Source organism: Herpailurus yagouaroundi, unplaced genomic scaffold, assembly GCF_014898765.1.
Source record: "Herpailurus yagouaroundi ecotype Mexico unplaced genomic scaffold, PumYag 182, whole genome shotgun sequence".
Lineage (NCBI taxonomy): Eukaryota > Metazoa > Chordata > Mammalia > Carnivora > Felidae > Herpailurus > Herpailurus yagouaroundi.
In genome coordinates this window covers 15,164,283-15,178,327 of record NW_024412413.1, presented here as the reverse complement: position 1 = coordinate 15,178,327, position 14,045 = coordinate 15,164,283, and the positions used below count along the sequence as shown (strand labels likewise).

Genomic DNA, 14,045 nt, shown 5'->3' with positions numbered 1-14,045 from the left:
AAGATGAAAAACTGAGGCATGGAGAGGCCGAGGGATTTGCTAGAAGGTAGCAGTGGCATTGCAGCTCATGCACAGTAGATGTGTAGGCAGCATGTGACAAGGCACCCAACATGTGTGAATCCAGCTGAATGAGGTTGGTTCATGTTATGGTTGTTGGGTCGGTTGCTGTGCTTGCTGTTTGGCTTCTAGAGTGCCGAAGGACAAAGGATTATATTACTACATTGATTAACAGGTAGGCTTCAGAACAGTACGCAGCAAATACTTTAATTTTCTTTTGGAAATAGCTTTCTGGCTCTGGTATAAATGATATGTCTTTGTCATAAAAAGTTCAGAAGTACAAAGAAGAAAGTTAAAAATCATGGGGAAAAAAAGGAAAAGGAAAAAATGGACAGAACTAGAGTAAATAAAACTCCTTAAAAAAAAAAAAAACACCAGAAATCCACCAAACTAGTTATAGCTATTATCTCCATCTTTTTAGGCAAATTTAAATACTTATATACATATTTAGCTCTACGCAAAGCATTTTACACAAATGGGATCATATTATATATGCAATTCCAAAACCCATTTTCAAAAACTTCTTCACTCCAATACAGCGTGGAAATAAAGACCACCACCATTATTCTTTGCAAGTGTTTAGTGTTCCCGTGTATGAATTACTATAATTCATTTCATCATATCCAATTGAAGGACATTTAGATTGTTTCCCAAAGTCCTATGTGAAAAAAAATTACCAAGAGCATCCTGGATACTTCTGAAAAATTCACAAGAATCACTTTGGGTAACATCAGAAGATACGATTTCTGGGAAATCACAAGGAATTCACATTGACATTTTGATATATATTGGCAAACTGCCTTCCCAAAAGATTGCCCCAGTTTATGCCCCACCGTGACACACATTCATCATGACTGAATTGATAAATCTTTTTTAATCTGATAGGCAAAATAATCCCGGTAATTTAATTTTGGGGGGCTTTTTTTGTTTATTCTTTAATCTTCAGTATATGTTTACTGTCTATTGGCATTTCTTAGAGGATAACATATGTAAGACTTCTGGTTTCAAAGAAGAGAGTTGTTTCTATGCAAAGAGGTCCATCAGAGCATTACTTATACTAGTTAGAAACAACCAAGAGAGGAATCAATACACCAATTAAGATACAAACATGTGTTGGAATATTTTGTAGCCACACAAAAAAGGATGTTTTTGATAACTATCTAATAGCATGTGGAAATGATTATACTATAAAGTTTGAGGAGTTTTTTTTAAAGTTTATTTATTTTTGAGAGAGAGAGAGAGAGAGAGAGCAAAACAGTGTGCATGGCCGGGGTTGAGGCAGAGAGAGAGGACACAGAGAATCCCAAGCAGGCTCTGCACTGCCAGCACAGAGCCCGATGTGGGGCTCGAATTCATGAACCAGGAGATCATGACCTGAGCTGAAATCAAGAGGCAGACGCTCAACTGACTGAGCCACCCAGGTGCTCTAAGGAAATTTTTTCAGGAAAAAAAAAAAATCAAAATGCAAAATAATTTACAGAAAATTCCAACTCTATTGAAATACATATGTTTAGAAGAAGAAAGATGGGAAAAAATTAGACTAGAAAGGAAATGCAAGAAGTTGTTAATGTGGATGACCTATGTAAGGTGGAATTTTGGATTATTTAAATTTTCTTCCTTATACATTTTGGCAGACAGTGAATTTTCTAATATATGGAGCTAATATTTAACACTTGGTTGATGCATTCACTATTCTCACTGTCTAGAGGTCACTCACCCACAGATGTTTAACATTATCATTAAGGATTTATTTTAGTGTACAAAACGGACATATGCTTTGATTTATCCATAATACTAAGGAATACGCCCATTAGTGCTGGCACTGTATTAGAGGCCAGATCCTGGCTTTTGAGGAGTGTGCCCCTGGAAGGTGAGAGGAGGCATTGTGCGCAACATCTACAGCATAAGAGAGACGAGCACGTTTGTTGAGATACGGGAAAACCTTCTACAGGAGGCAGTATTTCAGCCCATCCTGGAAGAAGTTGGATTTTATATGTAACAGTTGTCATTCTCCCCTCTGACTTTATAAGATACAGGTGTTTATTGCAGAGGATCAGAAAATGTGGAGGATAACAGGAGACATTTACAGGGTTATTGTCACATGTGGGATACTGTGTTAATTTCTTATATGGAAAAAATCTTACTTAACCCCCAGCAACCCTATAAAGCTGGATGTGATGACTTTGTGTATTTCAAAGGCAAGGAGAGGGAGGACAAAAGAGATTAAATGAGTGAACACTGGGTACGTGGTTGGGAAATTGGCAGAGGCAGCACTGGAACCCAAGTTGACCTGGTGCTACAGAAGAAAATAAATTAGTGCTAAGCTCATTCTTTCAGCTTCTTTTTCCCCCTATGCATGAAGCTTTCTCTGGTCTTCTTGCGACCTGCACCACTGGGTGGGTCTCACTCAAGCATGATCAGCACATAGGTGCTAACTGAAGGCATATGAGTGGGTGAGATCACCAGGGAAACATGCAGAGGGGAAGAAAAAAGGACCTGAGAACAAATCCCAAGCAACAAAGATGGATATGCTTTCCCAGGTCTGGACAGGGTGGAGAGCAGGCAGCATGGGGAAATTTTCACAGTGATGGCAATCTTGGAGCTGGATCTTAGAGGATGAGAAGTTTGCTAGCTGGAGAACAGGGAGCCAAGTGTCCTGAGCAACAGCATCTGCAGAAACATACGGGATGCAAGGGATAACACGGTAATTTGGAAAACCAGCAAGTGATTTTAGTATGGCTGAGCATAGAGATTATGTGCGTGAGTGTGTCTGTATCTATGCATGCCTCTGTGTATATGTGTGAGTGTATCTGTGTGTCTACGTGAGTGTGAATATATGCTTAGGAAGTTAGCCTGATGATACAGAATCTGGAGAAAAAGGCAGGGGGCAGGGTTCAGCTCATTAAAGACTATGTATCCATGTGTTAGTTGGTTTTCCAGAGAATCAGATAGATATCTATCTATCTATCTATCTATCTATCTATCTATCTATCTATATATATCTCCTATTGGTGTTCTGCTTCTTTGAAAAAACAGAGAAAAAAATAGAGAGATTTATTATGGGGAATTGAGTCATGTAAATTATAGAGGCTAAGAAGTCCCACAGCCTGACGTTTGTGAGCTAGAGACCCAGGAAAGCTGGTGGTGTTCAGTCCAAGTTCCAAGACCTGAGAACCAGGGGAGCCAATGGTGTAAATCCCTGTCTGAGGGCTGAAGAATGTACGTCCCAGCTCAATCAAGGAGGTGGGGGGGAAAGTAGTGAATTCCTCTTTCCTCTACCTTTTCTTCTATTTGGATTGGACGGTGCTCAACCACATTGGGGACAGCAATCTACTTTACTGAGTCCACAGATTCAAATTCTGATCTCATCTGCAAAGACCCTCAGAGACGTACCCAGAAACAACGTTTAAACTGGGCACCTGTGGCCGGCTCAGGTTGACAGACACATAAAATCATCACAATCCTTTATAGAAGGTTTGGAATTTTATGGAAAGAGAGTCTGGAAACAGAGTGGAGAGATCCCTGAAGGCCAGCTAATTGGTACAAACTTTATTTATCTGGAAGGCAATGGGGAGCCTTTGAATTTTTTTTTTTTTTTCAAGAAAGGAATGACAAGGTCAGAAATGGGCTTTTGGAAGATCCTGGACTGGATGGTTTGGAGAAGGAAGAGGCAGGAGAGAAGAACAGGCGGTAGAATATTATAATAGTCAAAGTGAAAAGTGATGAGTATATGTACTCATGTACTCATGTAGCTACAGAGGGTAGTGGTTTGTTGGGGGCGAAGGGATGAGTGGATTGGGGATGATCGATAGGAGAAACATCAGACGATCTATGGGGTTATCTGGGAAAGTCCATTTGAACCAACAGTTCGAACGCATGTCCTTTCTTCCTTTATCCACCCATTTACAGCACACATTTACTGAGTGACTATTTTGTGACAGGCCTATGCACAGTGAACCCCTTGGCCAGTGTGCAATCTAGAAACATTATCATATTGTAACGACCTAGTGTTAAAAGGGCCCAGAAATCAACAGCTTCAGAATGGGGGTAGGCAGGTGAAGTCCCCAGGTGGGTACTGGGGGATCTGGACTACCTTTCTGTAGGAGGGGACTTCTAAGCTGAAGGCAGAGGGTCCAGAACCTCAGGCAGAGACATTGTGTGGGAGCTGGGAATCCCCTGGTGGGAAGGGTATCAATTCTGCCCTGGTGGGTAGAGACAAATAAACAAGCCCATGACATTTGATACAACTGCAGCTAAGTCATGCATACATGTGATATCTTTCTTTAGTCAAAAAACAAACCTCTCATCCGTGCAAATTTACCCTTTTAAGGCTGAGCTGTCTGGAACTACATGCACCATGATGGCAAAGTGGGACTGGAGCCTTCCCTCCAGCCCACCACCACCCGGGCCTTTGAAGGATGGGTGCAGGGTCGTCCTTCTGGCTATTGAAAAGAACCTAGTTCATGTGCCCTGGTGACAGGTGGCTCAGGTCCTGAGATTCAGCCTTCTAGTGGTATCCATCGCCCTGGCCTCTCAGCTAGCTGGCCTGGTTTCTAACCTTCCCTCCACGTTGAGGCGAACTAGGGCTGAAAGAGGGCCGCATTAATTGGTATGGGGACCCAAAGATGGGGGAAGGGTAGAGGAAGAAAAAACAGGCTTTGCGTATGAAAGAAAAAAACAAAGTGAAATCCGAAACTCAGGGGCAGGAAGTGACCCCAGGCAGACACTTTGTGAACCACTGGCGGGTAGCACACCTCGGTGGGTGGGGGTCACCAGCCCAACCTACCACCCTCCCGTCCTGGTACCAAAGCCAGGAGACTGAGGGGCAGGGACAGCAGCAGAGGGACAGTATCCGCGGCTGTTCGTTCCCACAGACCCCCCGTAATTGCCGTGCCGCTGCCCCCCACTTCCTGCAGCCTTGGTCACCGCCGGGGGCGTGTGTGAGGGGCGGGGCTACGTGGAGCAGAGGAATTAAAAAAAAAAGGGGGGGGAGATAATTAGCATCCTCTAATCCCATTGGCTCTCCGTCGGCCCTGCTTTACATACGCCCGCCCTGCTGGCTGCCAGGGTGTTGCGGGGTTCCGCAGGGTTTGCAGCCGCCGCGGTAACTGCTGCGCTTCGGTGCAGGGCGGGCTGGCGCTCTAGCGAACCTCGGGCCGGGAGCCCGAAGCCGGGAGCCGGGAACTGGGAGCCCGGACCCCAGAGCCAGCTGCCGGCAGAGCTGCTGCTGCGGCGGCATCTGAGTCCATTTCCGTCCTACGAACACTGAGGTCGGCGTCCGGCGGCTTCTGCGCTCAGCAGGGCCCAGGGAGGAGCGGGTCAGACACTTTTTATTTTATTTTGGAAGAAAGGGGCGAGTCCCGGCGTGAGCTTTCCTCCCGGCCTCGCTCGCTCCCCAGTGCGCCCCAGCTCCCGCCCGGGCTCTGGAAGATGACTTCGGGGTCTGCCCGGTGTCTACCAGCGGCGGCGGCGGCGGCCCGGGGAAGCAGCCGAAAGTAGTAACACTTGGTAGTAGCGGCTGGTGGAAAAGTGAACCGAAGCAGCGCGGACTCGGCTCTCCCCGCGCGCCGGCTCCCGCTGCTCTCGCTGCTCCTTCCCTGGCGGCCGCAGCATGAAGTGGCGCAGCGATGGCCAGGAGAGGTAAGAAGCCTGTGGTGCGGACCCTGGAGGATCTGACGCTGGACTCGGGTTATGGTGGCGCGGCGGACTCGGTGCGCTCCTCCAACTTGTCCCTGTGCTGTTCCGACTCGCACCCGGCGTCTCCGTATGGCGGGAGCTGCTGGCCGCCTCTAGCTGACTCCATGCACAGCCGGCACAACAGCTTTGACACCGTCAACACTGCCCTGGTGGAAGACTCCGAGGGGCTGGACTGCGCCGGCCAGCACTGTTCGCGGCTGCTGCCGGACCTCGACGAGGTCCCCTGGACCCTCCAGGAGCTGGAGGCGCTGCTGCTGCGCTCGCGGGATCCCCGGGCAGGCCCGGCGGCCCCCGGAGGCCTGCCCAAAGACGCGCTGGCCAAGCTGTCGACGCTGGTGAGCCGGGCGCTGGTACGCATCGCCAAAGAGGCGCAGCGCCTGAGCCTGCGCTTCGCTAAGTGCACCAAGTACGAGATCCAGAGCGCCATGGAGATCGTGCTGTCCTGGGGCCTGGCGGCGCACTGCACGGCGGCCGCGCTGGCCGCGCTGTCCCTCTACAACATGAGCAGTGCCGGCGGCGATCGCCTGGGCCGCGGCAAGTCTGCGCGATGCGGCCTCACCTTCTCTGTGGGCCGCGTGTACCGCTGGATGGTGGACAGCCGCGTGGCGCTGCGCATCCACGAACACGCCGCCATCTACCTGACAGCCTGCATGGAGAGCCTCTTCCGGGACATCTACTCGAGGGTCGTGGCCTCCGGACTGCCCCGGAGCTGCAGCGGCCCTGGCCCGGGCTCCAGCTCCGGCCCAGGCCCGAGCTCGGGCCCCGGCACGGCCCCCGCGGCGGATAAGGAGCGGGAGGCGCCGGGAGGGGGAGCGGCGAGCGGCGGCGCCTGCAGCGCAGCCAGCAGCGCCAGCGGGGGCAGCAGCTGTTGCGCCCCGCCGGCCGCCGCTGCTGCCGCCGCAGCCCCACCGGCAGCAGCCGCCAACCACCACCATCACCACCACCACGCACTCCACGAGGCGCCCAGGTTCACCGTGGAAACGCTGGAGCACACAGTCAACAACGACTCCGAGATCTGGGGGCTCCTGCAGCCCTACCAGCACCTCATCTGCGGGAAGAATGCCAGCGGTAAGTGGCCGCGCGGGTGCCGCCTTCTCCCACCCAACCCCTCCAACTCCGGTTGCAAGTTTGCCTCGCTCCCTCCCCCCCGCGTCGTTCTGGCCACCCACTGCTGTCCCAGGCCTCTGAGAGGACCGCAGAGCTGGAGGCGGCCCGAAACTCGTCTGTTCACCCCCGCGCTAGGAATCCGCGTACTTTACGCGCGCGGCTCCTAAGGTTCCGAAGTCCCGGAGCGCACAGTTCTGCCCCTACTGCAGGGCGGGGCGGCGGCTGCCGCCTGCTGACTGTGGGAAGAACCCATCACCATGTGGGGGCACAGGCTTGATCATTTGCCCCTAGTACGTATTTCTGCCATAGCCCTGTGCTTTGTTTTGTTTTGTTTTTGACCTTGAAGATGCCAAATTCTCGGGCGCAGGACTTTGGCTGCTTGGAATTACGGAAGAGGTGCATTCCTCCTACTGCCGCCCAGTTCTCATACTTCCCTGCGCCCTCGGGGACCCTATCTGGGCGCGGGTGTAGGAGAGGCCCCGCGGCCGTCAAGGCAGAACAGTGGAGAGATCGCTTGGCCTAGAAACTGTGGGGGAGAGGTGTGTGTGGTGAGAGGGTCGAGCGGGAAGACTTCTAGGTCCCAAGTTTTCCCGGGGCAGTTTTTGGAGGCTAGAGCGCACAGCTGGTGGGTGCTGCTCGACGGACACCGCCTTCTTCAATATCCGACCTTCCAGCTCCTGCCTCTCTCCGTTCCCTGTGGCAGGGAGCTGCAGCTGTCACCACTTGCCTTAAGGAGCGCCACTCGAGACCCGGGCAGGATGGGAGTGGGGCGGGGTTCTGGAGGGGGCTGTCAGTTTAGGGCGTCGTTTCCAGCAGGTTCTGTCATCCCCTCCCACAACCCCCGTTTTGGAGGCGGGAGCTGGGTGGGTTTGAACCTGCAGTTCTGGCGGTGGAGGGGGTGGGGCCGGGGGCTCTTGTTTTCGAGAGCTCGAGCTGGCGGTCCTGCCTGTCTGCGAAAGCCAGAGCTAGACACTTCAAAGCTTCAGTTTTCCACAGGAAATGGTAGAAGCGTAACTGGAGACTCTAAAAGCGAAATAAAACTTTGCTACATATTCGGTGGTTTGGCCGGAGATTGCGTGGTTGGAGCTGAAATGCAGTCTTTCTGGGTAGATTTCATTCATGTTGCTGCCTGTCGGTTTCCCGGGGGCTGAAGGAAAGATGCGGCGGGCGCGGCCGGGCCTCTGGGGGTGCCAAGTGTGTGCTTGTGAGTGTGTGCGTGTGTATGTTAAATGTGTCTAAGTATGCGCAGGAGAGGGCAGGCGCGCGGGGCTCCAGCAAAAGCCCTTTGGAAACTGGCCCTCCAGCTCTCGGTCCTTTCACCTGGTTTTGATCATCGTTGGGGGAGGAGAAGGAAGGAGCAAAGTGGGCGTGGGGGAGGGGGAGGGGCGGGATCGCGACTTCCGCGTTGATCCGGAGACTCTCGAGGATCTCCTGGCCAGAGCCCTTCCCACCCTGCTGCCAGCCGAGGGCGCAGAGGCTCCCCCTTACCTCCCCCCCCAAACACACATGAAATCCTGACCGAGGCGGAAGCCTGCAGGAGAAGGTATTATTGATTGGTCTTTGTATAAGCTTCTTCAGAAGGGGGAGGATTCACCTGAAAACCCCGGGACCTGTGGACTGGACTGCTCTGTGTATGGAAACCTACCCTCCCCCCCCCCCCAAAAAAAAGCACAGAGGGCTTAATTTTCCTCCCACCAGGTGCGCCCACCTCCCCTGATCGTACCTCTCCCATTACAATCATCCTTAATTCTTACTGGCCCACCAAACCTTTAGCCCCCTGCTGGGACTGGACCTTCCTTTTAGTAATCTCTCAGTGTTTCCTTCCGAGTAAGGAGCATTCCCCTTAGGGGGCGCCAGTCTTGGGATCTGGGAATCTGGGCAACCTGCTCCACCCGCGTCTTTGCCATTCTCTTGAAGTTAAGACTTTAGCTGACTCTCTTCTTGGGCCTCAAGTTTCTTCATCTGTAAAATAAGGGCGTCCTGTAGCTCTGTCTGTATTAGTAACCTCTAAATTTTTTTCAAATTGGTTTTACTTTTATGATCTTTAACATCTTTTAAAGACCGTGTTTGTGTTTATCCTTTTCGGAGTGAGTATAATTTAAGGAAGGAGAAGACCACAGAGTTGGTTTTGGGCAGGGTGAGTGTGTGGTGATTGGGGTTTGCAGCCATCCTAGCGTTTACCACACCACAGAGTTTAACTCCTGGGTGTCGGGACCCCTTCAGCCATTTCTTAGTATGAGATATACTGTAATTTCACTGTGATCTATCTCTTTTCTTTGAGCTTGTTTAAAATGGCAGGTCATTTATGCAGAAGAGAAAGGAATAAGCAATTAGTTTCTTAGGTATCTGAAACATACATTAAATATCAAACCTATTAAACTGTTTTGCATGGCAGTCTTTCTGCTCTGCCGGCCTTATTAAGGAGCCCAGTCCTCACATGATCGATTTTTTTCCCCCTTTAACTCCGCAGCATCGCTTATTTCATTTGTGAATTCATTTATTCGTCAATATTTATTGAGCTCTTAGTAAATTTAAGGACTGCGCAAATATGTGGTACACAGGTAATAACGGCCAACATATATCCAGCGCTATTCAGATGACCCATTTGATCTTCAGCATTCCCTTGAAAAGCTACTGCTGTTATCCCCATTATACAGAGGAGGAACTGAGGCACAAGGAACCTAACTGTGTTGCTCTTAGGCCATCCAACCCAGTTGAACAGAGACCCTTTACAGCCTGACAGTCTTTCTGTCCCAACACATTACTCTTGTTGTTTCTTTCAAACTGAACTGGGCCGTACTAGATTATTACATTTTTATAATCTCTACCAAAGTCTAAGGGAGCACCTGGTACACAGCTGGAGCTTATTAGATGTCTGTTAACACCTAGCATATAGCAGATGCTGAGTACTGTTTGTTGAATGAATGTAAGAGGCCCATTAGCAGATGCTGAGTACTATTTGTTGAATGAATGTAAGAGGCCCATTAAATCTTTGGGATTTAAAATTTACCCATCAGCATCTATAATCAACTCTCTAAAGGCCTCTGAAGTCAGACTTCCTGCTGCTTGAATTTCAAGGCTGTCCTGTTCTAGCCGTGTGTTCTTAGGCATGTTACCTAACCTCTCTGAGCCCCATTTTCTTCAGCTGTAAAGTAGAGGTAATTATTAGGATTAAATGAGATTGCGTGTATAAAGGCATTACACTCTGGTGCCTGACACATGGTAGGGGCCAAAATGGTCATGGTAGTTGTGATAATCCAGGCACAGTGGTATCACACATCTTTATCTCATCCAAATGAACAACTCTCTGGTGTGGACAGAGCCAGCAAGGTACAGGATTTTACTTGGATCCCCCTTCCCAAAATTCCCAAAGTCAAATAATTCATTGCACCCATCTCACGGGTTGGCTCCATGGGCTCAGCCCCCACTGCCAAGGTCACAAAAAGATTGTTTTGGTCAAAAGAAAGTAGCTTATTTTATTTGCTGTATTTTTTATTTTTTTAATGTTTGTTTATTATTTTGAGAGAGCGAGAGCGTGAGCAGGGGAGGGGCAGAGAGAGAGGAAGACACAGAATCCGAAGCAGGTTCCAGGCTCTGAGCTGTCAGCACAGAGCCCGATGCGAGGCTCGAACCCACAAATGGTGAGATTATGACCTGAGCCAAAGTCTGCTGCTTAACCAACTGAACCACCTAGGCACCCCTTATTTTTAAATAAGCTGTATTATTTTTAAAAAGGCATGCTTAGTGAAGTGCTAGGGAACTTTCCAGGTAATAGAGTTCAGAGGTATATGCATTTGTTGAAATGGCATTGCACTGTAAACTTAAGAATGTGTGTTTCACTATGTTTTAAAATGTACTTTAGTAAAACCAAACAAACAAACTACAAAGACATTAAGGAAAAAAAGATAGACATCCTTGACTGAAATTTTGTTGTAATGCAGAGAGAGTTTGAAGGGAAGACTGGAAGAGGCAGTGTGGTGTGATGAAAGGGATAAGGACTTTATACTGGGAAAGACTTAGCCTCGTATATCAGCTCTGCTGCTTTCCAGAAAATGACTTAATTTTGCTGAATTTGGTTTTCTCATCTGCACAGTGAGGATTACCAAAACAAACAAAAAAGGCATTAAAAAAAAAGGGAAGAAAATCCAAATCTACCACATACAGTGATTAAAGGATTAAATCAGATCAAGTATGTGAAAACACCTGTCACATAGTAGGCACTTAGCAATAATGACTTCCTTAAAAAACTGATTATTCAGGCTGCTGATTTTGAATAGTCTCTTTCATTCAAGAATCCCAAATCACTTTATAAACATTAATTAACATGGGCCCCATCCCCGGCAACACTGGCTTGGTGGGTAGGATGATTTTCAGGTCTTTTTCTTCGCCATTGCCCCCTTAGATTCTGTTGTGCACTAAATGGCTTACTCAGCAGTTTTCCTGTCCCCTATCTGGTCCCCTATCATGTCCATGGTGCAGTGTTGCTGTGCTGGACAAAAATGTCACAGAAGAAACCTAGCTTCTTCCAAAGAATAGCAAAACTATCTCAAGAGTCAGCCACGGCAGCGTCTGTGCTCACAGAGCACGTTTTTAATTAACTAGCTGAATGTAAATGAAAACTTGGAATTTGGGTCAATGGAGGGTTATTTGGTTTCCTATGCAGACTTGCCAGTTCAGTGCTGGGGCATTTGCAAGTAGGGTGTTTCATGGAACAGAAAATAAAAATAACAGCAAAATAAAATGAGGAGGGATCAACCCGGAGACCTGGTGTCAGGAGCCACATGCTGATGGCTTTTGAATAGGAGGAAGGCCTCCAATTCTGGGTCTATCATGATTAGCGACCTTGAGCCAGGCACCAAAATCACCTCTAAAGTTGGTCTGATTATCGTCTACTGAGAGGTCTGACTTCGAAGTTAGGCACACCCATAACTTGCAAGCTTTCCTATCAGTAAAATGGGTATTCTAATAATAGCTACCGTTATGTAGTGCTTATTACATGCCAGGCATGGTTTCTCTTTATTATAAGCATTATAATCACATTCGCTGTTATAAAAGACAACCCCCAAATCTCAGGAACTTAACATAATAGAAGGTTGTTTCTTACTTGCTCAAGTCTGATTGGGAGAGGAGTGATGGGGGAGGAGAAGGAGGGTCAGTTAGGTACCAAGATGGATGGGTTTGGCTTTCTTTACCTTCAGTATGTGGCCTTCAGGGCCACACTTGGACATTCATCTAGCCAATAGGTAGAGAAAGGAGAGAGTAGAGATCTTACGAAAGGTGTTACGGGCTAAGCCTGGAAGGGATCTCCATTGTTTGTGCTTATGTATCCTTGGCCAGATGTGCCAGGGTTTCTCCAGCCACCAGATATCTGTGTGTATCCTTCTTCTCTCACTTAAAACATGTTCCCCTTCCCAAGGGAGGACACTAATATTCTGTGCAGTCATTGCTTGCAGAGGAAAGTTGAGGATCTTTGGGTGAAGCTGAGTTCTAGCCATTGGATTGTGTATGGCTTCTCATGGTCCAGGGAGCCATGAGCCAACAGAGACATGTTATCTGCCCCTCTGCATCCATATCCCACATTGGAAAGGGCAGGGTAGTCGCAGTAAAACTCCCACTAGGAGAAAGCAGCAGTGGAAGACACACACAAGTCATTGGGTTAGTTCTTCTGAAACCTTGGCAAGCAGGCACTGTGTAGTTGTGCCCTGGAAATGGGTGATGTTCCTTGCTTAAGCCCTGAGTCTGCTTCGGGGAGAAATTTCCTGGTTTCTTGTTCTCCATGCTCCTGGCTCTGCCTTGTGGTGGGAGGATTGTCTTTGTCCATTTTTTTTTCTTGGCCCTTCCTGAAGCAGGTCCTGAGGGGTATGACCAACCTGAAGCTCTAAATCTTTTGTAACCTAGTTCCTTCCTGCCCTTGAACTTCTAGGGGCCCAAGGATTGTTTTAATGCTGTAACAGTAGGGGCGCCTGGGTGGCGCAGTTGGTTAAGCGTCCGACTTCAGCCAGGTCACGATCTCGCGGTCCGTGAGTTCGAGCCCCGCGTCGGGCTCTGGGCTGATGGCTCAGAGCCTGGAGCCTGTTTCCGATTCTGTGGCTCCCTCTCTCTCTGCCCCTCCCCCATTCATGCTCTGTCTCTCTCTGTCCCAAAAATAAATAAACATTGAAAAAAAAAAATTAAAAAAAAAATGCTGTAACAGTAAAAGGTTTTTAAAATGCACGCTTAGAGATTTTGCCAATGGAGTTCTCTTAACAACTTAGTAGGATTTTCATCAGTGACATCAAATGTGCCGATAGCCACACCCATAGTCATTTCCTAGAGCTAATTATCAAACTGGATTATTTCTTCACTTTCTTACCTGGATACCTTTCTTTATCTCCCCTTAATGACAGCTACCTTGCAGCCACCAGGCTTACGCGGAAGCTTATACCCTTAATCTGATCATTTGTTTCACTTAAAAGTCTTCTCAGTCTTTACTCTTATTGTTTGGGGTCTAGAAGTCATTGTCTTTTTCAGCTCCTCTTTCTTACTAATGCCTTGCTAAACTCAGCCAGGAGCAATAAAGCAAACTATTACCATTTTTTTTTTTTTCCTAAACATCTTTCTCTAGAGCCTATAGGCTCAGTTGGCCCAGTTTCTGCCTCTGAGTCGTCCTAGGTGACAGTTAACATTTTACCACTGTCCAACATGAGGCTGTCCAGTTTCACAGGCCCTACTATCTGACTTCTAAGCCAGGTCCACATATTTAAGCACCCCACTTCTGGTACCAATTTCTTTAGTAGTCAGGGTGATGGTAGCTGTTAGATCAGATCAACCATAACATCTTAGTGGCTAAACACAAGAAAAGTGGTCGTCTCATTCATGTTGAGAAAAGTTGATGCCAGGGCAGGGAAGTGCTTTGTTCCACAGAAGTTGACGGAGGTTCTGCCTTCTGGAACATTTGACTCCCCAGAACTTCCATGCTCGGGGACAACAGGAGTGTGGAAGAGTGTAGGAGGTTTTTATGGGACAGTCTGGATGTGAGTATATCAACTCCTTCCACATTCCAGTGACCAGAGCTCAGTCACATGGTCTCACCTAGAAACGAGGGGGCTGGGAATTATGGTCTCTGGCAGGGTAGCCATTCCCAACTACAATTCTAGATTAGAAAGTTGAGGAACAAAAAGTTTCAAGAATCTGTCTGAGGTGAC

At 48.3% G+C, this 14,045-nt stretch overlaps 1 protein-coding gene across 2 annotated transcripts in view; it reads left to right on the top strand.

The window, feature by feature from the left end:
• Positions 1-5,684: 5,684 nt before the first annotated feature.
• Positions 5,685-14,045, top strand: part of ABTB3 (ankyrin repeat and BTB domain containing 3) — a 313,737-nt gene continuing 305,376 nt past the window's right edge. For both annotated transcript variants that reach the window (XM_040490986.1, XM_040490987.1), the window contains exon 1: positions 5,685-6,822. In XM_040490986.1, the coding sequence (XP_040346920.1) occupies positions 5,685-6,822 (1,138 nt within the window). The remainder of the gene's footprint in view (positions 6,823-14,045) is intronic.